The 26,542-nt window shown below is 39.3% G+C and overlaps 3 protein-coding genes across 3 annotated transcripts; 2 read left to right on the top strand and 1 right to left on the bottom strand.

Annotated features, from left to right (window-relative positions):
* Positions 1 to 1,267: 1,267 nt before the first annotated feature.
* acta1a (actin alpha 1, skeletal muscle a) lies at positions 1,268 to 4,805 on the top strand. The gene is made up of 7 exons (XM_060859934.1): positions 1,268 to 1,407; positions 1,782 to 1,923; positions 2,426 to 2,750; positions 2,946 to 3,107; positions 3,201 to 3,392; positions 3,484 to 3,665; positions 4,198 to 4,805. Exons 2-7 carry the CDS (start codon positions 1,795 to 1,797, stop codon positions 4,339 to 4,341), a joined length of 1,134 nt encoding a protein of 377 aa, XP_060715917.1. The 5' UTR covers positions 1,268 to 1,407; positions 1,782 to 1,794; the 3' UTR covers positions 4,342 to 4,805.
* Positions 4,806 to 5,891: 1,086 nt separating this feature from the next.
* ccsapa (centriole, cilia and spindle-associated protein a) lies at positions 5,892 to 9,426 on the top strand. Its single transcript, XM_060860847.1, has 4 exons — positions 5,892 to 6,213; positions 7,458 to 7,744; positions 8,872 to 9,047; positions 9,200 to 9,426. Exons 1-4 carry the CDS (start codon positions 5,892 to 5,894, stop codon positions 9,258 to 9,260), a joined length of 846 nt encoding a protein of 281 aa, XP_060716830.1. The 3' UTR covers positions 9,261 to 9,426.
* Positions 9,427 to 21,524: 12,098 nt separating this feature from the next.
* si:ch211-133l11.10 (rho-related GTP-binding protein RhoU) lies at positions 21,525 to 23,606 on the bottom strand. Its single transcript, XM_060860197.1, has 3 exons — positions 23,203 to 23,606; positions 22,973 to 23,031; positions 21,525 to 21,989 (listed from the first exon to the last, which is right to left on the bottom strand). Exons 1-3 carry the CDS (start codon positions 23,423 to 23,425, stop codon positions 21,525 to 21,527), a joined length of 747 nt encoding a protein of 248 aa, XP_060716180.1. The 5' UTR covers positions 23,426 to 23,606.
* Between the last annotated feature and the right edge of the window lie 2,936 nt (positions 23,607 to 26,542).

The raw sequence follows: 26,542 nt of genomic DNA, 5'->3' as shown, positions 1-26,542 counted from the left end.
GATTAAACAGGTGGAATTTCTGCACAGCTGATGAGATGATACACTCGTGAATTCCCACAATCCCCTGCAAGGGGATATAGAGGCTTGTTTACTCACATCTTATTGGCTACTGATCTGTGTGTGTGTGTGTCTGCATGTGTGTGTAATTCATTTTGAAAGGAAATTACTGAGTGTTTTAATAAAGGTTAATTGGACATAAGTCTGGAAACACATTCATTAAGGGCTACAAATAACCCAGTGAATGTAGTGATTCCTGCTGAAACTTAATGTGCAACTAAAGTTTAAAATAAAAACGTTTAACCTTTTTTGAAATAAATAAAACACCAAGAGAAAAGAGACTAAAACTAAACTATTAAACTCCAACATCATACAGCATGTGACTGATGAATAGAGTGAAACATTTAAACATTCACCTTCTCCTTTCAACAGGGATCAGTGTGTGTGTGAGAGTCAATAGGGAATAACAGGAAAATTAGGAACCTTTGTATGAACTTAAATGTAGTCAGGCTAGATTTTCTCTTTGAGGGAAGACAAATGGTTTGTGTCTATAACTCAACAGCAAGGCGTGTGTGAATGTCCAGGCTTCCACCAGACGTCGTCTCTGCCTGCGTTATTGCTGAATTTGTGCCCAAATCTTTACGCACGTCTTCTAACTGAAATCGGTTGTAGCGCAGCGCTGTTGAATTCTAGACCGTGATTGGTCAGAAGGTGTTGATTAAATTTTTTGCAATTTATCGTTGCTATAGTAACAGCTCCTTCGCAGGTCCAGATTGCACAACGGCTAACAATAATCACATGAGATAACGTGGTGTAAGAGGAATAAAGCATTTCAGGATGTGCTGTTATAGAAAAACAATCCATGCCACAGGGAAGAATCACGTATGAAGCACGTCTCTGAGTGTTTTAGTCTTTATTTAATTTCATTGTAAGCGTATATATATTGGCTTTTGTCTATAAATATCACTACTCATGTCCAGTGTTTGGATCAAAGACATTTAAGGTGTAACGTCCAGAGCTGCCATCTGATCCAGTCTCTTGTCCTTAACCAAAGTTGGAGGTCATAGACACTTCCTAAACATGACACACCAGTCCCCCGACTCGTCCATACACGGCTACAGGCCAGCTCACTCACACACACTTGGTATACGTTCTCCGGAGCGCCTTATATGGCCTGACGCGCGCGCCTTTACGCACCGCGACGGCTGTTCCGAGCGCGCGGCCCCCTCAAAGACCCCAAATATGGACGCGGGGATTCCTGCGGGATGCGCGCACATTCTTGACAGCTGGAGGCGGGGAGCACGGAGGAGCGCAGGGTATAAGAGCAGCCAGGCTCGCTTTCTGTTTGTATCTCTGGATCTAGAGTCCAAGGCGCCCTCGAGCTACTTTCTACAGCGGGAACGAGCACAGGTAAGAATAGGGAGCGCGCTTAGCCAATCAGACGGACTACACTGAAGCCACAATTCAGGACTGGATTATAATGATATTTCCTTATAGAAATGAAGGATAGGACTTTAAAGGGACTCTAGTAGGATCTTTCTCATCCTCTAGATATAGACTTAAAGTCATTCTGCACATCCATGTTTTTAGATCTTCATGAGGACCGACTGTCCACACACAAAAACATTAATATTATTTAAAAACAAACAAACAAACAAATAAACTAAGTAAAAAAAGAGCCCAAAACTGGTAACTTTTATTTGCTTACTGAGGTTAATGTTAGATTGTGTGTGTGTGTGTGTGTGTGTGTGCGCTCTATTCCTTATCGTATGCTTCTATTTCAGGAACCTATTCAACATGTGTGACGACGAAGAGACCACCGCCCTGGTGTGCGATAACGGTTCCGGCTTGGTGAAGGCTGGTTTCGCCGGAGATGACGCCCCAAGAGCCGTCTTCCCCTCCATCGTCGGCCGCCCTCGTCACCAGGTAGGTCCTGGGATGTTACACACCTCTATTCACTGTAGAGAGACACGTCTCCACCTGGTGGCCGTGTGGAGGCAGTCCCACTCTTTCACCCTCTAGTGGATCTACAAGTGTACGGCAACGTAGACATCTAGATTAAACTACTTTTATAATACAACAATAAACATTTTGTACAAATATGTATAAAATAACGCATTTTATTGACAGTTTCTTAAGACAGACAGTGTTTAGTGTTTCATATCCCCCCCACCCAAGGAGATTGATCTGTTTGCGTTATCTTTCGTAACAAAATAGGAAACTAAATGAAAAGCTGTACTGTAAAATCATTTATTGTGATATCCATATCATAGCATATTTCGCCCAGGCCTAATAAAGTGTGATACAATGTAAACAGAGCTAGTGTCACCTATGCTGACGTAACGACGTTAATTTTCTGAAGTTAACTAACTGAGACATAAATTGTTCACTTGCATTGAAACTCACTGTATTTCTTTTCTCTCTACAGGGTGTCATGGTCGGTATGGGTCAGAAAGACTCCTATGTGGGAGATGAGGCCCAGAGCAAAAGAGGTATCCTGACTCTGAAGTACCCCATCGAGCACGGCATCATCACCAACTGGGATGATATGGAGAAGATCTGGCATCACACCTTCTACAATGAGCTGCGTGTGGCCCCTGAGGAGCACCCCACCCTGCTCACAGAGGCACCCCTGAACCCCAAGGCCAACCGTGAGAAGATGACGCAGATCATGTTTGAGACTTTCAACGTCCCCGCCATGTACGTGGCCATCCAGGCCGTGCTGTCCCTGTATGCCTCCGGCCGTACCACCGGTAAGGATCAAAACCACCATCATTTGACGATTAACTTAAACAGAAGCCTCTCGAATAGAGTCAGTTGGGGGAAAGTTATAGCTTGTTCATTTTTACCTTGCTGGAAGCAGCGGGTGCCAAAGGGTGCTAAAAATTATAAAGCAACTGTAAGGTTAATGGATGTGCTCTGACCCTGTGCTTGTTGCCCCTGTTCAGGTATTGTGCTAGACTCTGGTGATGGTGTGACACACAACGTGCCCATCTATGAGGGTTACGCTTTGCCCCACGCCATCATGCGTCTGGATCTGGCCGGTCGTGATCTGACTGACTACCTGATGAAGATCCTGACTGAGCGTGGCTACTCTTTCGTCACCACTGGTTTGTGTCTCATATGATAAATGTCTCATTTCTGGGTGCAGCTCTAATAGATGAGATGTTTCAGAGAATGATTTGATGTTTTGTTCATTCCAGCTGAGCGTGAGATCGTTCGTGACATCAAGGAGAAGCTGTGTTATGTCGCCCTGGACTTTGAGAATGAGATGGCCACCGCTGCCTCCTCCTCCTCCCTCGAGAAGAGCTACGAGCTTCCCGATGGCCAGGTGATCACCATTGGTAATGAACGTTTCCGCTGCCCAGAGACCCTCTTCCAGCCTTCCTTCATCGGTAAGAACTGAAACAAACTTTTTTCAGAATCTTCCTTTCTGGATTTTCTCAGCACTCTGCTAAAAGCCGTGTAACACTTCTTCACTCGCAGGCATGGAGTCCGCTGGCATCCATGAGACCGCCTACAACAGCATCATGAAGTGTGACATTGACATCAGGAAGGACTTGTACGCCAACAACGTCCTGTCTGGCGGCACCACCATGTACCCTGGTATTGCTGACCGTATGCAGAAGGAGATCACTGCCCTGGCACCCAGCACAATGAAGATCAAGGTATCGCTTATGTGGAAATTTTCTTCTCTAAATATTAAATCAACCAGTATCAATATCATCATCAATCCTTATTTCAGAAGCATTCTGATTCTGATAATTTGCAAAATTCCTTGCTGAAAAAGTCCAGCAAAGGGAATAAAATGCCTTAAACTGTGGTGATCTAAACTTTTAACTTAATGTCTTCATGACAGTTCACTTTACTATTATAGCAAATGTAAGAACAACCTGATGAGGTACATTACAAAATCCCTAAAGATCAATTCAAAACAACTCCTCAAAAGTTCTTCCTTATGCCTTAAGGGTTGTATTGTCCTATTAAAGGAACTTTTTTTTTTAAGAGCTTAAAGGTTTTTCTGTTTAATTGCACACAGAATAAGTGAGTGCATTTAAAATTATAGCCATGTAAATACTATGGAGTATTTTTTGTAGGATTTGAATTAGCAGTATAATCTTTATACCTATTTATCACTCTGTGCCAAAATGAACCCGTGTTACGTTCTGAGAACTCATATTTTTTCTCTACTCTCTTTAGATCATTGCTCCTCCTGAGCGTAAGTACTCCGTCTGGATCGGCGGCTCCATCCTGGCTTCTCTGTCCACCTTCCAGCAGATGTGGATCACCAAGCAGGAGTACGATGAGGCCGGTCCCAGCATTGTCCACCGCAAGTGCTTCTAAGTTCTCTGCCTCTCCCGGACCAACCTCCCGCTTGGGAACTCGCTGCTATGAGTTATTTCATAACAGCATCTTCCTTCCCCCTACTTCATAAACACATCAACGTCAAGAAACGTAGGGAGTAAAAACAAGGAATCGTGTTCACTCTGTTTTATGGAGATTCCTTACTGAAGACTGTAACACTGTATGTAAGTGAAGGAACCACGTTAGTGCCAAAAAATTCTGGATTCTGGAACCAATCGTCAGTGACAATAACCTACGACAGCGCATTAATAAACTGACATGTGGGTTGGATCAACCACAACAAGGCTCAGGCATCAACATTGTCATCTCTCAACAAAGCAAAGCTTGCCTTTAAAACCACTGTACTGTACATTTGGTTGCCTTGAGTCCTTTTCCACTTCTTCTGTCTGTGTGTGTTGTTTTTCTGAATAGCACAAAAATTATATAAAATATCTATTTTTGAACATGGTTGTTCTTGTGGTTGCTTTTTTTTCCCCTCCAAAAACCCATTCGAGCTTTTAAAGCTTTGTGTCGCTGATAAAACAAACACAGATATGATAATAAGGACAATCATTTGCTTGTCGTGTTATTAGAATGTTAGTAACAAATGAACTGTTGCTTAATGTGTATAAAGAAAGTTCCAGTCCCACTCTTTTAATGAATCTCCTAATTACTGTGTAACATCAGAGAGCCATTATACAAGATAACAATTACATTTACAGGACGCTCATTTATAAACGAGAATAATCACCATTAATCACTAGCCTTAAACTCGTCATTTGATATGATTTGGCATTTCTGCGCTTGCATTATCAGGTGGAAAGTAAAAAGTGTGCGCGGTCACGCACAAATACAAAACAAATACAAAAAAAGCAATAGAGCGCGTTCGTGATGCTCTACTCTCACGCATGCGCACAGGGCGCGACATCGTGATGCTGTTGCTGCTGCTCTTGACGGTACTGTAAATCCTCCCTGACTTCAAAACAAATCAAACATCTCAAAAAATACCGACCTGTTTTCTGGAACAGTTTGATGAGTTCTGCGTGAGGGTAATGATGCGGAGAGACATGTTTATTATCCAGCTCTAATCACGGAGTTTAAAGAGGCCAGAGAGGTAAGAGCTCAGCTGTTTACCTCCTCAGGACCAGTAGTGCAGAAATGGAAGCAACATCCATCCAGCATGTTCTCCATCTGTTCTCTACAGGTTCTCTACGTGCGTCTCCAATGTGCGTGCAAGGATTCCCGACAAATCAGTGCGCATCCACTTAATCATTGTTAATGAATGAATAAACTAATAAGATAATTACGCATGCACGAATACTTCTACGAGAGCAGCAGTAACCCGAGAATACACACTGTCACTGGCCGTGGAAACGGCGCTGGATGTATTATGTAAGAGATAATAAATAAATAATCGGTGGAGCGCGCGCGGGTTGAGCTGCAGAGAAACTGGAACAACGGTGTTGAATTGGATCCTATTCATTTGTGTCCAGGTCTAAGCCTTGTTCCCTGTACCTGTGTAAGGTTGCTCGCTGTCAAATCCAGCACCAATGACGAGCACCAGCAACGCGGCCACGAAAAAGGTCCGCTCGGAGTACATGAAGATGTTCCGCGAGCCGAAATGGGAGACGTTCAGCAAATGTTACCAGGATTCGGTGAAATACAGGCTGAGCCGCCGGCTGATGGAGCACACGCACCGGCCGCTGTTCGTGGACGGCTGGGACAGCGGCTCAGACTCCAGCGGGAGGTCCAGCCCCAGGGTCAGAGGAACGACAGAGTCCTCAAACCCGCATCCGTCCTCCTCTGAGAGCGCAGACATCCGGGACCGGGACACTGACACCGCCGAGCACGAGCACAAGTCACTTCCTGTAGGTAGGTACCTCAATCCCAGCTCACCTGGAAAGCAAAATATTTTTACCAAGAAACTCTCAGAAACAAGAGTAGCTTTTCTCCAAAACTGTGATTGTATTTACATCATTTAACAGACGCCCTCATCCAGAGCGACTTACTTTTTTTTTTTATACAACTGAGAAATTGAGGGTTAAGGGCCTTGCTCAGGGGCCCAGCAGTGGCAGCTTGGTGGACATAGGAATCGAACTCACAACCTTCCGATTGGTAGCCCAACACCTTAATCACTAGGCTACCACATCCCCTACCACTGTGCTGGTTTGTACCTACAGTAATCAAAAAATAATGACGTAATGCGACCTAAGTACAGATTAGTATTTTTATCTCTGAGAATGCACAGATTTACTGATGCCAAGGGAAATGTTGATGAAAACAAGTCTGGAAAAAATAAATAAATAAAGTAAGTGCACCAACTATTATTATTATTATTATTATTATTATTATTATTATTATTATTATTATTATTATTATTATTATTATTATTCAAGATGTTCCACTATTTCTAGGCCTCGATTTAAACGTATGCAAATAACTCTAACAGTTTAACTTTTTCTGTAGAAAAGTTCCGTTTTTTGAGTCTTATCCTTTTCACCGAATCACGATTTCGAGCGAAACATCGATTGGCGTTGATCTAAAATGGACCATCCGCTTTTACGCAAATGTTTGGAATCTGTGCCAACGTAGAACTTAAAATTCTTTAATCAGAGAGCAACTTTAAAATATAAAAAGAAAGCTTGACACAAATTATAAAAACATAATGTTCCCTCAGTGATATTAACCTGCATTAAACAGAAGCTGGGTCTCAGAGTTCTTTAAAGTAAGCCTCATGCTCCTTTGGGACTAAACTTCATTGGTGCAGTTTTGAAGGTGTCTAGGCTTCTGGTCCTCAGCTGAACTTCGTCCTGGTTAATGATGGAGGACAGTGGATGCATCACAGGAATCCTTTTCAAATATTTAATGCAGTTAAAGCCTTTGAAAGATGGATTAACTACTCAGTGATTAAAAGATTAGTTAGTCATGTGGTTCTAGGATAAAGGTATGAATAAAAATAAAGATTTGCCCTGCAGAATTTATTTTCAAATTTCTGTGTTTATTTGTATGTGAAACTCATAAAGCTCATATGGAAATATTGCTGAATGATCAGCACAGGTTTTCCATTATTTGACGAACTGCTTAGATTTAGTGTCTTTTCTTTTTAAAACTCCCAGAGAACGGATACCAGCACGTCACAGCGAACGGGCCGTCGGAGCACAAGCTGAGACAGAGACACAGAGCTCCTCGTTCCCCGCAGGGTGAACTTGACACAGATGAGTCCACCGACTCCACACTGAGAAAACCGACCCGAGCCAAGAGCCAGCCGCCGGCCGGTGCTGCAGAGAGAACCTCCAACCGTGACAACAGACGCTCGAATATCCGCTATGACTGGACCGAGAGGAGCATGGAGGCCAGGGAAAGGAGGAGGCTCAACATGAAAGGCTCAGCGTCTGCTGGAGAGGTGAGTACCAAGCTTGTGCATTCTCAACCTGCGTAAGCAAAAGGTCGGACTATTCAAGACTGTGGCTGATCTCAAAGCAAGATAACGTTCAGTGAAACATTCCAGCATGGGATCATACAGCATGAACACACTTCCTTTCTTCTGTCCCTGTCCCTGCATCCATTCCAGATGAAGTGTCACTATTAAAATGTTATTAAAATCTCTATTTATTGTAGCATCCAGAGGTACCAAACATACTGGATGTCAGAGCTTTACCAGCCACATGCTTCTAAATTATTCAGGCTGAGCCCAGGTCGAGTTGGGTATCTGAGGCATCCCATTCACTTAATTAGCACAAGGGAAATTCAGAAGAAAGTCCTGACAAAAGATGCACAGATACTGTATATGAGAGTTCTGGATTCATTACAATATCTGATATTCATACACTTTACATTGTATAGCTGAGTCTATCCACCAGGTGGTTAACTGGAGTTTGCCACATCGCACTATGAGTGGGATCTTAGTACCAGAGTCTAGGTTTGTTTTCAGTCATTAATCTAATAGCAGCCATACAATCGTAACTGAAACCATTTGATCACTAACATTAGCCATGCTAGCTAGCAGAGCATTTAGCTATTGATTATTAATAACTTGTTAAGTATCTCTCTGGAACTCACATCCTCGTAATCACTTGCATGGAAGTTTGTGGCAAATACTTTTACTTTGAAATAATTTTATGGTTATGGTCAGGGGTTAGGGATAAAGGTTAGGGTTAGGGGTTAGAAGATAGGGTTAGTGGTTACGGTATAAGATTAAGGATAAAGGATTAGGAATAATGTTTATGGTTAGGGTTATAGCTGGGGCTATGGGATGGTGGTTAGGGATTATGGTTAGAGATTAGGTTTTGAGTTAATGGTTAATGTTACAGTTAAGGGTTAGGGTTAGCTTTAGGTGGTTTAGTCCTAGAATCTAAAATTTATGAGTGTAAGTCTAAGGGAAATCAGAGAGCTGTTGGATTCTGCCTTATGTGTAAGCCAAATGAATAAAATATATCTTGGAGGGAGCTTTATTTTAACTGTGAATGTAAATAAATAGTTTTTTTTTTTTTTGATGTAGTTGTGTTTCTGGCTTTTCTCATTCCCATTCAGATCCATCGGGCTGACGTAGGTGTCCAGACACGTCGTGACTCTGAAAAACGTGAAAAGGTCTCGGATCGTCGGAGAACGAGATCAGCTGATCTGGAGAAGTTTCAACGGACCGAGTTTTCGTCAGCTGATGATCGCTGGATTACCGAGTATATGCGTTGCTTCTCGGCCAGGCTGAGGTAAAAAAAAAAGGATTGAACCCGATCTAAGATCACCTTCAGATGTTTAATAGACTGGTTTATCAATTTTCCAGAATGTGATGAATGTTACTCCCAGTTTATATGAGTGATTATGACGTACATACAGTATGACATAGGACTTTCTGTTTCAGTTGTTGCAGCCAGAATGGACTGGACCAGGACGGGACTAAAAGACTTCCATTATGCTTATAGCTTAAACTCAGGACGCATAACGAGATGTGTCTCGACTTCGACTTTCACTGCCCAAGTTCAGTTCCAATGCAGAAGAATGTAAGAAAAGAACGGCTCAAATACCAAGAAGAGTTCTTGACCCAAAATTGACATTGATTCGACTCTGATGAGAATGAAATGAAAGACCTAGAACGCATCGTAACAACTTTGGAAAAGGTGTAAGTTTTCTATTTGTTTATTTAAAAAAAATCTGTGTGCAAAATTCTGGCTCAGACTATTAGATGAGAAGTGGATGAATCATTGATTCTGTTCTGGTTAGCTAAATTAGCTAGCTAGCAATAACCTCATAAGTTATTTTAGCTTCATGTGGCATGACATGGAAGCAGCTTTCGCTAATGCTACACTCAGTTATACAGCATGATGCAAACTCTGTCTTTGTTAGAACAACTTTGTTAGAACAAGAACATTCTCCCAGAAAGTCAATTCTTTGCAATGAATGTTTGTATAATATTACGGGTTGTAGGTCCAGATCTCAAACCAGCATCAGGGAGCGTTTGAAGCTTTTGTTTTACCAAAAAAATTGAAACCTCTTTATTCAGGTCTCCATTTCTATTCCATTTCAACATCATGCTAATGGAAAGCAAAGAACAATATAAAAAAAGCATAATTAATGAAAATCTATTTTATTATAAGATTTTGCAGTTCTATTGTCTCTGAACACATAAAAAATTAATTCAGACAAAAAATTATGAAATCTAAAATTAATTTTATTAATCTATGTAGTGAGATTATTGGTGGTTTGTTCAAATGTCTAGTGTGTTCTGTATTGGTACATGGAAAAATGTTTGTGCGGACCAAAAGGAGTTGAATTTGTGTCGAATTTGTGTATTGATTTAATCTCCGACTCTCTGCAGCTCATCATGTTAAAGTGATGTAAGGTTGAATGTGTGATCTAGTTGTTTTTGAATGATTTGAAATGGTGTATGTTTGTCGTGGTTTGAATTTTACACACCAGCATCGTGAGGGTGTTGCTGTGACGCAGCATGGAGTTGAACTGACTTGTGGAAAGAAATTTAGGTTTGTAAATCTATGAGATTGTGTTGTGTTTTCCACAGACACGTAGTGTCTGAACACAGTCCATGGTTTTGTCAGGGCGTAGCCAGCATACTGCAGAGGGGTGACAGGTTTTTGCTCCAAACAGTTTAACTTTTTATTACTAGTAACAGGTGTGAACACCACTTCATACGCTAACTGTATGCTATGTAGCCATCTAGCTGTTGGTGCTAATATTGTCTATTTTAAATCCTTCAACCACCAGATTCCCAGAAGGAGATATTTGCGGCCACCAGAACCAGTAACTATTACTTAGGTAACAAAAATTGTTGGTAGAAATATTTATTTAGTTAACCATCAGCTAACAGCTAATAAACTGAAGCAAAATGACCTGAAAATGACCTGAAAACTGTATTTAAAATAGCGCCACCTCATGTCCAACTATATTAAGCAAATATGACCACTTACAGTAAGCTTTCTTTTTCTTTTTCTTTTTTTATTCAAATCTGTGAGCGTTGCTGGAAAGTCTGTATTGGACAAGTTGGACTTTTGAGCAAGAATGGGGGTTCTCGTAATTAACCAAAAAAATAGACAGCCAGATTTTTAACTAGCTACTTTTTTCTAGCAAATGAAGAATAATTAAAATAATGCATATCAGATTTGCTTGAATTTCAGTAACCAAACATATAAAAAAAACAAAAATAACTGAAATCAGTTTCAGAGACAAGGAAACAGTCAATTTCAACAAATTTACCCTCCACTACAGACTGATACCCCCATTTTTAAATGTCTGACACACCCTAAACTGACACACCCTAAACTGACACGCCTCCAACTGACACACCCTAAACTGACACACCCTATACTGACTCGCCTCCAACTGACACACCCTAAACTAATACACCCTAAACTGACACGCCCCCAACTGACACACCCCCACACCTCTTTATATACTATTTAGCTTATTACCCCTAGCTTAACTATCTAGATTTTCCATCATTTTGTTACTTTGATGAATTAATTTACATATCTTGTAATTTAATTTAAAGTTTGTTTATATGTACACAAAAAATATATATTTATATATTTTAATCTAATACTTAGAGATTGTTATGAAGTTCTAATGAGAATACATTTTTAGAAACATTTCTCTCAACAATCTAGTCCCACGCTTATATTAATTAGTGATTATAACTGTAATTGTAACAAGAACAAAAATGTTTTAAAACAGGTCTTATTACAAACATTTGGTCATAATTTGGTCGTAATAACGGGATCAGTGCCACCATAGAAACATAGAAATTTCTGTACTGTTTCATAAAATCTCTCAGGATTCTTATTGACTCATTTCATTTTTTGGAGCCTTCCCACATCCCTCCTGCATGGCTACACTTCTGCAAGTCGACTTTGTTCTTTAACAGGTTTATTATACTGAAATATTATTGATCGTATTATTACTTGTGATTGCAACAGAAATGACGACTCTGTGATTTTGAATGTGTTCACCTCACACTGGATGTTAGATGAAACAATCACCAGCTAAAATGGAAAAAATACAACAATGTTGTCATAAAAAGTGAATAAATTTTACATTCACTTGTCATGTTAAGAAACCTCAATATAATAAGAAAGATATATCTAATTTCTACAAACTTGAAGCAAAATCTTTAACAGCCATGTCATATCTTAAAAAGTTCTAAAGTTGAAAATACTGTCATCGGAGTATAGTTCAGTACTTCAGTAGAGTCAAGATCAGCTATTTGAGATATATATATTAAATCAGTAAACATCAGTAAATGAGGTATAAGAGAGTATAGTATAAAGATGTATTGAGCGACCACACAATCACTCTCTCTCTCTCTTTCTCTCTCTTTCTCTCTCTCTCTCTCTCTCTCTCTCTCTCTCTCTCTCTCTCTCTTTTCCTGAAAACTGTGGTTTGTATTTTGAGCTTTCTTGTTTGAGGTTTGTTTTTGTGCTTTAACAAAAAGATTGTATTCAGAATGTTATTTTTACTCTGAATGAAATATATTCTCATGATTGACGTCTTTACTTTGCAACGATGTTTACATTTTTAAACATTGTATTTGTATTAGAGTTTGGAAAGAAAAAAACTAAATTAAACTTACAAATGTAGGTCTATTTTTTGTCTGTGAATAAACTCACTTTGGAGCATCGGCATGACTAAAATCATGTTCAAGCAACTTCATGCTCGTATGTTTATCTATGTTGATTTTTTTTTAATTGGTGGAGACATGGCAACCTGAAAACTTCTGTTTGAAAATATATGAGTGTTAAAGATCTGGCAACTTGTGATATGTCTTTAATGGCACTCTGCTAAACTGAGCTACAGAAGTTCATTAATGTGTTTTACAAGTGACATGAATTATGTCTAAGTATAAAATAAATACAAAGCTTTAGAATTAGCATAATTAGCATATTAATGTAGCAAATCATAAATTTGAAGGATTATGGAACATAAGCAGATGCAGATTATCAGGTTTGGTGTAGCTAGCATGTAGTAGTCTATGGTTTAAATGGTAAAACGTTTTGGTATTTCTCTTTATAGTGATTTTAAATTCATTTTAAAACATCTATTTCCACACATTACCACAATAACGTACCTCACCACAGACCTCAGTTCCTGCAAAGTGTTTTGTTAAGCTTAACTTGTCAACTAGTTTTGATTACACAGTGAATTACCTCAATTACAAAAAACTAGCTTGAATTAATAGTGAACTATTAGTGAACTAATTGAGTGAGTTGCAGTCTTGGGCCGAAGCTAAAAACAAGTCATTTGTAACTTTAACAAGTGTAGTTTGTGTACTATGATGTGGTCTGAACCTTTCTGACTGAAAGTCTTCAAAAATATTGTTCTCCTGTAAGAAGGAGCACAGTAGCACAGACACAAACTTTTCTAGTATTTTAGACATGAACGAAAGGTTTGAAATGAGTCAGTAATTTGATAGTTCATTATGATCTAAATTAGGTTTCTAAATGATGTGCTTAATAACTGCCAACTTGAAGGATGTAGGGACGTAACCTAAAGACAACAAGGAGTTAATAATATTAAGAAGAGGCTCAACAGCTGTATGTAACACTTTAGTTAATTAATTTAGTTGGAATGTGATCTAACACACATGGTGTTTATGTAGCTGTAGTAATAAGTTTATCTAACTCTTCCTGTCCTGTACTTGTAAAGCACTGTAGTTGTGAATGTAGAGCTTTAGGTGAGACTGGATCACAAGATGCTGTCATGAGTTGGACATCAACTATTTTGTTACTTTTAATTTTATCAGTAAAGAATCTCAAAAAGTCCTCACTACCGAACTGTGATGGAATAGAGATCTTTCAGGTATGCAATTTTTTGTTAATCTAGCCACTGTGCTTAATAAAAACCTGGAATTGTTTTGGTTATTTTCTATGAGGTTGGTTATGTAGTGATCTATCTTAGCTTATTAATAATAAAAAAATTTATAAAATATTAGAATTAAACCTAGGATTTTATCCTGAACCCCAACATTTAATCTTAAATTAAAATTGATGGCAGATTTGTGGATGAAGCTGTTGTTATTAGGCTGAGTAGGAGACATAACATATTGTGTGGCTTCATCTTGACAACAAGGGTGAAAGGTCTCAGGGATTTTATCACAGAGGGACATTTAACCACAGCTGCCTGTGCACACCTGTCACCTGTCTGTCTCTATGGACAGCTGTCTTTGTCTGTGTGCGTGTGTGCGTGTGTGTGTGTGAGTGTGTGCATGCGTGTGTGTGTGTGTGCATGTGTGCGTGTGTGTGTGATTTGTTGACCTTGGATGTGTGTGTGTGTGTGTGTGAGTGTGTGCATGCGTGTCTGTGTGTATGTGTGTGTGATTTGTTGACTTTGGATGTGTGTGTGTGTGTGTGTGTGTGTGTGCAAAAATGCTGTTCTCTCACAGTTCAACATATTTGAACAAAGCATAGCCGATCATCTGCGATGTATTTGCTGACTGATGTTTGCTTTAAAGTTAAAGGTAATGTAGCTCATAAACAGTGAAAGTCTATCTCACCCTTGACTTTCGCATCTTCTTTGGATACTGTATAATTAGAATTGATGCTAACCAGATAATAACCATTTTACCATTTTAGCGTTGACACTGTAGCTCTATTAAATCTTATAATTAAATGAGATAATGAGATAATGATATAATTAAAGTCTTTCCACATTTGGGATCTGAGGAACAACATGATGTGCACAGCCATATTTGTCTATTTATATTTATTATTTAGTGTGTGTGTGTGTGTGTGTGTGTGTGTGTGTGTGTGTGTGTGTGTGCGCAATAGGGCCATGTATAAAATTTACCTCAGAGAGGGAGAAAATGCTGAAACACACCAACTCTGCAAGCCGTACTATTTTGCATAGCCACTGCTCGATTGGTCAGCTGTTAAATTTACTGCACTCTAATTGGCTGGAACTGTGTTGCATGAGGGGGTGGACACTGATAAGTCAGAGCAGCAGCTGCTCTCATCTCTTCACTAAAGGAAAGCAAAATCCCTCTGATGAAGGAACACAGAAATCTGTTTCCAGGGAATTATTTGTTAGCTTTGGGGACACTTTTAAGTTCATTTTGTGTGTAAACCTATGATGAGAAACAAGTCAAGGAAAAAGGAGGAAAGAAAAACTAATTATCCTCCAAATAATGTGTTGTAACTCATTTTCATTCAGGGTGCCAATAATTTTGGAGTTCACGGTGTACATGCAGAGCGAAAAACAGAAAGCTACCAACATTCTCCTCAGGAATTAAAAAAAAATAGAGTTTTCTCTCAAAAACAGTGTTAAAAAAAGAAAATGAAAATCGTCTTTCTTGGGAAAAAAAAAACACAAAAACGCTCTCAGTACCTAGAGATTCTGTTGTTGCCTTTGACCAACTTTATGTTTCCCTGGGTTAAAAATTCCCTCGCTCATCCATCACCAGCACAAAAGAGACAGATGGTGCTCGAAGCAGAAAGTAACACTCGTCGCATCTGTTGTTATTTTTTTAATTATTTTTTTTATTGATGTTTATTTGACAGGGACAAATGCATAAAACATTGCTTTATAATATACAAAGTAGATGCCATGCATACAGGTTTATAGCCATGACTAATTTGCAACCCCTGTCCCTGGTTAGGCTTGTAAAGTTTAAAACAGAAATTACAGAATATTAAATCAAGAATTTATAGCTATTAAAATACATGCAATAAATACATTCCGTCCATAAGCTAAAATGGGCTTTAATAAATATAGCAATCACTATAAAACAGAGTCTAGACATATTTAACAATACAAAACACAAAAGTATGCATATGTCTGTGCATGCTGACATATGCAACCTTATGTTTGCATACATTGCGTTGTATCCTATACAGTCACATGTTCACAGAGTTGTTTCAGTTTCAGCCACTGCTTTAAATGTGTATTAAAAACCTTGAGTCTTGTTAATGTTTTAATTTCTGGTGGTAAATCGTTCCATAAATTTATGCCTATTAATAAAGATTCCATTTATATAGTCAAATTTGTTGTGTGTGTGTGATGGGTGACAATAATTCTGGAGCTGACGGTATATGTATATGTAGTGTTTCATCACTGAGGAGGTAAGAAGGCACACAGCTGCTGATTGCTTAAACCCCTGGATTACAAGGAGAGCCAGAGAACCACAGCCTTCCAGCTGTTTACCACACGCTAAACACACGCCAACACTGTTTTTTCATCACGCTAATCCCTGTGTGTGTGTGTGTGTGTGTGTGCGTGTGTGTGTGTGTGTGATCTACTGCACACATCATGAGGCTGGTCTGAATGGAGCCATGCTGGTCAGTGGATCTCCACCTGTTCCTCTCAGCCGGGATTCACTGCCACCAGCTGTTGACCGTTTTAGTTCTTGAACACGTTATATTTTGTTTCGTGTGTCTCAAGGGTTGCTACTGACACTGAATCATTGTGTGTGTGTGTGTGCGCGTGTATGTGTGTGTGCAAGCTAAAAAACATTCCCACTTATAAAGCCACATTCAAACTTCATTCCAGTTTCAGAACCGAAAGGGAGTTATGGAATTCTCTGACATTCCTGAAACAATCCCGAGACCACAGAGAACATGATAAACACATGACTCCTTGCATTTAAGCAGTTACATTAATGAACACACTGTTGCTAAGCAACTGAGAAATATTGAGGCCAAGAGTAAGCTAGCCAACAACTGAGGAAAACTTAAAACACATAGCTGCTTTAGTTGCTCATGAAGAAAAGATAAAAACTACAGGAACTAGCAACATTTTACTCGCTTGTGCTGATAAAATCAAATCAAATGCTCTGATTAAAAATATACTGTTATGCTTAGCATCAGTGACTAAAAACATTTAAACAGGTTGCACTACATCCATCATTTCAGATGCAGTGAATATCAATTACACTGTTTATGCAAAACCTTCTTGCAGACATATACACACAACCACATTTCAACATAGCATCTGGATAATAAGAAAGCTTAAAATTTCAGATGAAATGATATCAATCCTTAGGCTTGAAAATCCAGCACTCTGTTGCTTGATTTAACACTGCAGTTTGTGATCTGTTAGTAACTGTGTGTCTAAAAAAAAATCCCACATGAAGTCATTAGACCTTTGTGTTGACAGGCTAGCCATTGCTGTTCATCTTTTTTACACGGTGGTATGCTAGTGCAGTGTATGGAATGACATAATATAGCCCACAAGTGGCATCGTATCAGTCATAAAGACTCTGATCCCTCAACACGCTGGCTGGAAATAAAATACACACCTGTCAGATGCTGAGGTAGATCAAATTGATGGTTTCTGAGACCATCTGTGTGTAGTGGTGGAATTTAGTGACACAGATAACAAGGACAACCGAGCGCTTGTCTCCTATTTTTAGGTTCTCTTGTTATTCTGCAGCTCAGCACATCCTAACTGGGTCTGGTGTCTCAAAGGCCATGCAAAAATATATACCATATACACAACATATAAGGGAACCATTGCTCCAGAAGAACAAACAGCTTGCAAAGCTGAGGCCCAAACTGAAACTCTGAATAAAGCATGTGGTGTAGTTTCCTGTAGTAAGAGAAGAATGGGAGGAAAAGGCAAACAAACCGCTCTAAGGTTCCTGTTCTGGCTCTGAGTTGGTGCTAATGTCTGTGTGGAGTTTTGCATCTTCTCCCCAAGTTCATATTTGTTTCTTTCAGGATCTCATGTACAGTATATGCCACTCTCTAGATAAACTGCTGACCCTAAAAAAATCCCTAAATAGTCCCTGGCATCCCATCCAGCATCTATTCCTGCCTCATATCCAGTGTTCCCAGGACAGACTCCAGATCTGCTGTGATCCTGACTAGGATAAAGTGCTTATTGATAAATGAATGACTACCAATGATATACCGACCATTTTCTAAGTTTTAAGATAAGGTAGGTGCAATCAAAAGTTTTACCAAAGCTGTAAGATTTCAAATGTAATAATAACATTGGTTATCTAGATAATCTATAACCTCTGGCCCTCAAACTACATGGACACCTGACAAAAAATTGTCTTAATTACGCGCTACAGACGTGGTGACTGAAAATATGGGTCTAGAAGTTAGCTTAAAGGATTCCTTAAATAATCTGATAGATTTAGTCAGAACATTTTAGTCTCCATAAGAACTGCACTGACAGATAAGACAAAGAAAACACCATGTCATAACAGCAGGGCAAGAAGAGCAGCTGTCACTCCAGTGGTTTAGTTTGAAAGGTAAGAACAACACAACAGCGACCTCTTGAGGCAATACATCAGTATACACACACACATGCGCACGCACGCACACACACACACACACACACACACTTCAGTACAAGGGAGACTATAGTTTTAATTAAATGTTGTTGTTTTTTTGTTTTTGGAGCCATGCGGTTTTCTATTCCTGAATATTCTAACCAATATTCTAACCTGACAGTATGTATGACTGGACTTTGGTGCTTGGACCCCTAAATTTAATAACTTTGTTAAAATGAGTTGTGATTTTTTTTTTTAAAGCAGATATTATGATGAAGTTGCTCTTGGAGATGATACTGATATATATCAGCTATTTGATGTGCTGATGTTGGAGAGTAAGGCTATCAATAACCCAAAGAGACTTTAGAATATGTTAAGCGAGCTTAAGATGTTTTTAGCCATGAATATTATTTTTTTCAAAACAATGCAGAAATGTTTCTTTCTTTCTTTCTTTCTTTCTTTCTTTCTTTCTTTTCTGCATGAGAAAATCTTATATATAAAACTTTTATGTTTGATCTACACACATTTAGCATAAACATATACACTAGTGGCACTCCGTCCAGGGTGTATCCTGCCTTGGTGCCCGATGACGCCTGAGATAGGCACAGGCTCCCCGTGACCCGAGGTAGTTCGGATAAGCGGTAGAAGATGAATGAATGAATGAATATACACTAGTGCATCTGGATTCATTTGTCACAATCATACCATTAGTCAGCAGTAAGTGATATCTTCTGGAACTTTCCAAGAACAGCTGCTGACATTATCAAATCTTGTATGAGAGACTGACTCACAGTGGTGTCAGAGATAATGCTCTCTGTATTCTCAACACAGTTAACAAATGTTCGCTTCTCCCCTGTGTGTGCTGTTACACTGTAGGCTAATTCATCACACACTTATTAACAAAACCACCCAGAAGATGCCTTCTCGAGTCTGAATCCTCTCAGTTTTTTTTTCTTATGTTGAACCAAAAGTCATTAATTACATTAAATTCATCAGACATTAAGGTTCTCCCATTTTTTCTGTCTGTAACTAGAACAAAAAAATATCACCAAGTATGAATATAATATTTCTTTTTAAATAAGTTTAAAAAGAAATACGGTGGCACGGTGGCTTAGTGGTTAGCACGTTCGCCTCACACCTCCAAGGTTGGGGGTTCGATTCCCGCCTCCGCCTTGTGTGTGTGGAGTTTGCATGTTCTCCCAGTGCCTCGGGGGTTTCCTCCAGGTACTCCGGTTTCCTCCCCCGGTCCAAAGACATGCATGGTAGGTTGATTGGCATCTCTGGAAAATTGTCCTGAGTGTGTGAGTGAATGAGAGTGTGTGTGTGCCCTGCGATGGGTTGGCACTCCGTCCAGGGTGTATCCTGCCTTGATGCCCGATGACGCCTGAGATCACAGAGGCACAGGCTCCCCGTGACCTGAGGTAGTTCGGATAAGTGGTAGAAGATGAATGAATGAATGAACTACACATCCTGTTTTGTTTCTTCTGAAACTGTTACCACAAAGTTGGAAGCACACTATTTAATGTCTTTGTATGCTGAAGCTTTGGAATACATGAGAATGCCCCTGTGCACGAAGCCTCTGAGCTCCATGAAGATCTCCATGGTGAGGAGGTAAAGGTTGGAGTGGAAAAACACGAGTTTCCTGCACAGAGACTATGACTCAACCCCACTGAACACGTTTGGGATAAACTGGAACTGGAATATCATCAACATCTCAACGTCAGTGTCTAATCTCATTAATGCTCTTGTAGCTGAATGAACACTAATCCCAATAGCCACGTTCAAGCATCTAGTTGAATGCCCATAGCTGTCCACATACCTTTGGTGGTATAGTGTATAATTTTTTACATCATGTAGTGATATGAACTGTATACTTTTTTGTAAAGCTACTTCTCTTGACAGAAAAATATAATCCAACATCCTATCATGAGGTGTGGTCAAGGGTATAGAGATGTGATAAAATATGCTTTAGCTTGAAAACACCTGTAACATCATCATCATCATCATCATCATCATCATCATCATCATCATCAGCGAGTTGGTTTGCTCTATAAACATGAACCTTCATGAAACCTAAATCCAGCTCTTCATTCATATATAACAGATCATACAGTATATAACTAGATTTCAGCTGAAATCCAGGCCTAGTTCTCTAAGACAATTACATCATTGAGATTTGTAATGACTGACATTCTGGGTTGGTGAACATCTGAACCACTAAACAACTGGCAACATGTTACTTATTGGATGGAGGTTAAAAGGTCTTCTTTGTTGACTTTATACTGAAGTCAGGCTTAATGTGCAGGGAACAGGTGGAGAGCGATGTTAACAGATCCTTCCAGAAGTAAACCAAAACCACCATCTGTCTTTTAATTCCCACCAGGTGGCCACTGTCTGGTTCCATTACAGGATGAACCGTACAGCAGCAGCAACATCGGCAGTGAAGACGCTTTCAGGATTTTTCAGACAGGATCACGTCTGAGAAACCCAGTTCTTCATACAGCCAAAATGGGTGTGTTTATCCAAAACACTAATTCCCAACCTGCTCAGGATCCAGACCTGCTCTGCTAAGATACTGTTGTGGAATTTGATTAGCACCTCATTAACTATAAATACGAATATCTGTAATAGACTAAATGAGCTGTAAAACCTCACTAGAAGCCTGCATGAACCACCAGAACTAGATTAGATTTAGAAGATTAGATCTAGAAGTTAGGAAGTTCATCCCGTCATATCATTTCACTAATGTCCAAAAAGAATGTTTAGTCACATTCGAAAATGTAAGCAATGACTGATTCAAGAGTCATTGGCTTGATTTTCTATTTTAATACAAATGAAGTAAAATTTGACATCATGTTAATAACACTTTCATTCAAACAAAGAGTAAATTGTGGAGAGTTAAGTGTCTATGTTTCATCAACAATGTGTACAAGCACCATCTCCGGTACATTTTTCTCATAAATGAAATAAAGAATTCACAAAACCTAGCAAAAAAAAAACAAAAAAAAAACAACAACAAAAAAAAAAAAACATGAAAGCATGAAAGTAGTAGGTTATAATATTTCATAGCAAACAACATGGATACAACACGAATGTCACTAATATCTCAGGTTTAGGTTGTCATCAGTAACACACAGTAAATTATTTGTGTAACTAATTGTTGTATTAAATCAGTTTACTTAGATAAATGTCTATCTTCTGTAGCTTTACCTTAATAAAGTTTAGAAAAGCATGGTGAAGCACAATGCAAAGCAGTGAAGCATTTAACAGTGTTCCAAAGCCCATGTGACATCCTGCAACACTTTTACTTGCATCATACACATTTGCCAACGTCGGTGTGAGTGTTAAAACTATTCTGAGAACACACTGCTGTCCAAGTCATATCTACTCTATCATCACAGTGTACTGAAAAATATAGATTGAGTCTGAAGTGGTAGAGAAAACCAAGCCTTCCACAACGTCCTCACATGAAACAGCTGAGCTTTCTCCACCATGTCTGTGAGAGTTGTCTGAGCTTATCAGGTGTTTTGGTCCTCATCATCTCCCTCCGCCTCAGCCCCTTCAGCTCCTCCTTGTGCTCCAAACTGACCATGATGGCTGTGTCAAAGACCGCCTTGAGGTTCTTCTGCGTTAAAGCCGAGCACTCTGCGAATGCACTGACCCCAAGTCTGCGGGCGACCAGCCTCGCTTCTTCTACACTCACGGGCCGTTCTTGCTGCCGTGCAAGCTGGATGAGGACCTGGACGTCCTCTCGCAGGTCAGACTGTGTCCCCACTAGAACCAAGGGGGCCATCGGGTGCAAGCGGTGCACTTCAGGAGCCCAGCGCTCCCTCACACTGTGGAAAGAGGACGGTGCGACGATGCTGTAGCATAGCAGAAAAACATCAGCATCACGGTAACAGAATGGGCGCAGACACTCCAGGTCATCCTGCAGGGGGTGCCGCAATGATTAAAATAAGTTGTACAACAATTGTAGTATGTTTAACAAACAGAGCAAACATTTAACGGTATTTAATTTACAATGTGAAAGAAGCACTTGGTCATGTTAGCGCCCTCTGCTGCCTCTGAGGTGAACTACACCGAAAAGTCTATGCTGAATGATGAGCGCCACTGCATCCTCCTGTGGGCGGAGCTAAGTTCAAGGTAGCAAAATTGTAAACATAAGCTAGCTAGTGAGATTTAAAGTACAATATAATTCTGAATACAGTTTATTAAGACAAATCTTCTTCTTCTTCTTATTATTATTATTATTATTATTATTAATATTAATATCGTTGTTGTTGTTATTATTATCATTTTTATCATTATTATTATTACCATTATTATAATTGTTATTATCATTATCATTTTTATCATCATCATTATTATTATTATTATTATTATTATTATTATTATTATCATTATTATCATTATTATTATTATTATTACAGGCCAGGAAAGGCCAATTTAAAAATGTCCAGTCACACATTTAATCTACAATAACAACAAAAAAAACTCTCTGGATGGCAATTTAAATAAGTAACAAGTAACTTTTATGACAATATTGTGTATTACATTCTTTTCTCCTGAATATGACTTTTTTGTGATATCAGCTTCATATACACAAATTCTGTCATGCTGCTGTTAAATACTGCTCTTTTACTGAGTTACTTTAAATCAGCTGCTTTTTTTCTCAACACTCCTTTAAGGCTTGCTCAGAGTCAGAAAGCAGTATGAGGTGCACATCTAAGCCCTCAGCCTAATCCTGAAATATTATTCCATATATCACTGATCACCACGTGAGGCTTGGAATTACAGACCCATCTTTGTTTTCTAACATAATATACACATTTATTCATCTGCCCCAGAAATCCAAGTATGTTTATTAGTACAAGAGGAACAGAGAGAGAGATTGATTGTGGGTTGTCCCACCTGTCCGGCCGTGTCACAGAGATGAAGCTGTACCGGTCTTCCATCCACATCCACCGTCACTGGAAGATAAAAACACTCAGCTGAGCACGTGCTTCACGTGTATAACTCCTGGTGTTGTGTAATGAAGTGCATTAAATCTGTACCGGATCCAGGAACCGTAACCTGTCATGTTTTTAAATGATGCTGTGTGTAGAGAGACAGAAAGAAACATCTGGGCGGCTCGTGCTGACCTGTAAAGTTGTCAAAGGCGGTGGGCACGTACTCCGCAGGGTATCCGTTCGTGGTGTAGCTCACAATCAGGCTGGTCTTGCCTACATCTCCGTCCCCTACAAGCACGCACTTCACGGTAGCATCCGGTGTATAAACGGAGCGCCGGCGCGTGCGGTCCTGTGACGCTCTCGGTGGAACCGGGGGCGCGTGCTCGGAGTCAGAGTGCCGATAACGAGCTGTCATTTCTCACGCATGCATTCGATAACCATATGGTATCGATAACCGAATGTCGCCCTCTTTGGTGTCACATAAACGACAAAAAAAAAAGTTTTTTTGCCTCTTAAATGAAATCGGGCGCGAGACGCACCTGCCGTCCCGTCCGTCGTCGTGGTTACGGAGTCACGTCTGCACGCGACTCTGCGGCTGATTGACACGTTTCCGCATCTGCTGGCTCCAAAGTGCATAAACGGGATTAATGACGCGCCACATGGGGACCAGAGCAGAAGCTAAAGCGTCTCCAGACCGGCTGCTGGGTTTACAGGCTTCACATCTGAGGTTCTGTGTTACTTTATTATTACTATTATTATTATTTTTAAAGCAGCTTTAAACATGTCATTCTGAACCATTCAAATATTCCACGTGGACTAATAAACAGTTTATTGGGATCCGTTGTTAATGCCAAAAAAGTACAATGAACCGAGAGCATCTTTGCACTTTAACCCTCATTATAATGGCCAAGAACTTTGAATATACATGATTATGCAAATGTTGGAAACACCCACATGTCTTCCTGTGATCTTAAATAGGCTAATCTTTCATTCACATCATAAAGCCACAAAAGTGACGCTAGAAATGTTCAAATCGTTGCATTAAATTAGTTGTGGCACTTAAAAACTCAAACCAGTGGCTAGCTTGATTCATCCAAACAAATCTTAATATGTCATAAATACACAACTTTATATATGTTATACAAACTCTCATTAAAAGTGTATAGCGACAAACAGAATAGACAAAACAGTTAGCTAGTAAACAAAGCTAACGTGATGCAAGAACTGTTACATGTAAAACAAACAACCCATTTTTTTTTATATATATATATATATATATATATATATATATATATATATATATATATATATATATATATATATATATATATAAAAGTTTAGGCACCCCTGACAATTTCCATGATTTTCATTTATAAATATTTGGGTGTTTGGATCAGCAATTTCATTTTGATCTATCAAATAACTGAAGGACACTAAAGTAATATTTCAGTAGTGAAATGAGGTTTTTTGGATTAACAGAAAATACGCAATATGCATCAAAACCAAATTAGACAGGTGCATAAATTTGGGCACCCCAACAGAAAAATCCCATCAATATTTAGTAGAGCCTCCTTTAGCAGAAATAACAGCCTCTAGACGCTTCCTATAGCCTGTAATGAGTGTCTGGATTCTGGATGAATGTATCTTGGACCGTTCCTCCTTACAAAACATCTCCAGTTCAGTTACAGTTAGGTTTGATGGTTGCCGAGCTGGACAGCTCGCTTCAAATCACCCCACATATGTTCAATGATATTCAGGTCTGGGGACTGAGATGGCCATTCCAGAACATTGTACTTGTTCCTCTGCAAAAATGCCCCAGTAAATTCTGAGCAGTGTTTTGGGTCGTTGTCTTGTTGAAATATCCAGCCCCGGTGTAACTTCAACTTTGTGACTGATTCCTCAACATTATTCTCAAGAATCTGCTGATATTGAGTGGAATCCATGCGACCCTCAACTTTAACCAGATTCCCAGCACCGGCACTGGCCACACAGCCCCACAACGTGATGGAACCTCCACCTAATTTTACTGTGGGTAGCAAGTGTTTTTCTTGGAATGCTGTGTTCTTTTGCCCCCATGCATACCGCCCCTTGTTATGACCAAATAACTCAATCTTTGTTTCATCACTCCACAGCACCTTATTCCAAAATGAAGCTGGCTTGTCCAAATGTGCGTTTGCAGACCTCAAGCGTCTCAGTTTGTGGTGTGTGTGCAGAAAAGGCTTCTTTCACATCACTCTCCCGTACAGCTTCACCTTGTACAAAGTGCGCTTAATTGTTAAACGATGCACAGTGACACCATCTGCAGCAAGTTGATGTTGTAGGTCTTTGGAGGTGGTCTGTGGGCTGTTTTTGACCGTTCTCACCGTCCTTCGTATTTATGACATATTAAGTCATACAGAAGTTTGTATATGACATATATAGAGTTGTGTAGTTATGACATATTAAGTCATACATATGGATGGGAAAGAATCACAGGTAGGAATTGCCGCTTAAGTGTCACAACTAATTTGCAACGATTTGAACATTTATAGCGTCACTTGTCGCTGAAAGCATAGCTCAGTGTCAGACATGTAGAAAAAATGAATGCTGACCTGGAATTTTGTGGCTTTATGATGTGAATGAAAGATTAGCCTATTTAAGATATTTATATATGATATATGATGATTATATATTTATTCACTTCTACCACTTTTTATTGTAAATAAAAACAACAACGACCCTGGACAGACCAGGACACAAGCAACTCAACACAATTGACTTTAAACCATGAATGTAGGATAATATCACAAACATCCAAATAATAAAATATATTTAATACTTCCTAATGGATTTTATTGTTTTTCTGGTGGTCTGTAATGGCAGCTGTATGAAATGTGTCGTACCTAATTGTTTCTGAAGGTTTATCTAATTTTACTCTGCCGCTAATCTTCAGTCATGAAAGAGAGACTTCTTTCATGGATTCTCATGATACTAACCAGAAAATCCCTAAAGGCAGCCTGCCAAATTTACAAATTTCCATTACATGATGGAAACCATTCAAGCTTTTCTGAAGGTTTTTTTTGTTTGTTTGTTTTTTTTTGTTTTTTTTGCAAGCTCGAGCTAAATTCACAAGCTGGCTAGTAAAGTGGATTTGTTTGTACTGTGCGATGCTCATATGCTAGTGTCCGCTAATATCCACGTAGCTTCACTGTGAGTCTAAAAGTGAGTTTAAAGTGTGTTTAATCACAATGTGGAGGACTTCATTAATGTCATACATCATTTTTGTTTATGATAGCCAGCTAAAATAAGAGCTTACAAGCTAGCTAAACTATTCATTATAATTGTAGTGGTGAAATTGTGACGTTAAGCTCGTGTCTATGTTAACAATTGCATTGTTCATTGTGTTTATGAGAAGATTTCTTTTGTTACACTAGCGCTATGTAAACATTAGCTTAAATCCAGTCATGAAATTCTGAATTCTGGCAACAGATGATTAGTGTTTGTATCGTAATCACGATGCAGGTTGAGACTATTTTTTTAGTAATTTACCGAC

This window comes from Tachysurus vachellii, chromosome 24, assembly GCF_030014155.1.
Source record: "Tachysurus vachellii isolate PV-2020 chromosome 24, HZAU_Pvac_v1, whole genome shotgun sequence".
NCBI classification, from domain to species: domain Eukaryota; kingdom Metazoa; phylum Chordata; class Actinopteri; order Siluriformes; family Bagridae; genus Tachysurus; species Tachysurus vachellii.
Note: the sequence above shows the minus strand (reverse complement) of the source record. Positions and strands in the feature narration are given on the sequence as shown.

Coding starts and splice junctions, on each gene's coding strand:
- acta1a (XM_060859934.1), top strand. CDS start 1,795: ATGTGTGACGACGAAGAGACCACCGCCCTGGTGTGCGATAACGGTTCC. Junction 2,751..2,945: donor TGCCTCCGGCCGTACCACCG/GTAAGGATCAAA, acceptor GCCCCTGTTCAG/GTATTGTGCTAGACTCTGGT. Junction 3,108..3,200: donor CTACTCTTTCGTCACCACTG/GTTTGTGTCTCA, acceptor TGTTCATTCCAG/CTGAGCGTGAGATCGTTCGT.
- si:ch211-133l11.10 (XM_060860197.1), bottom strand. CDS start 23,425: ATGACAGCTCGTTATCGGCACTCTGACTCCGAGCACGCGCCCCCGGTT. Junction 23,032..23,202: donor CGCCTTTGACAACTTTACAG/GTCAGCACGAGC, acceptor TTTATCTTCCAG/TGACGGTGGATGTGGATGGA. Junction 21,990..22,972: donor TCTGTGACACGGCCGGACAG/GTGGGACAACCC, acceptor CACCCCCTGCAG/GATGACCTGGAGTGTCTGCG.
- ccsapa (XM_060860847.1), top strand. CDS start 5,892: ATGACGAGCACCAGCAACGCGGCCACGAAAAAGGTCCGCTCGGAGTAC. Junction 6,214..7,457: donor GCACAAGTCACTTCCTGTAG/GTAGGTACCTCA, acceptor TAAAACTCCCAG/AGAACGGATACCAGCACGTC. Junction 9,048..9,199: donor TGCTTCTCGGCCAGGCTGAG/GTAAAAAAAAAA, acceptor TTTCTGTTTCAG/TTGTTGCAGCCAGAATGGAC.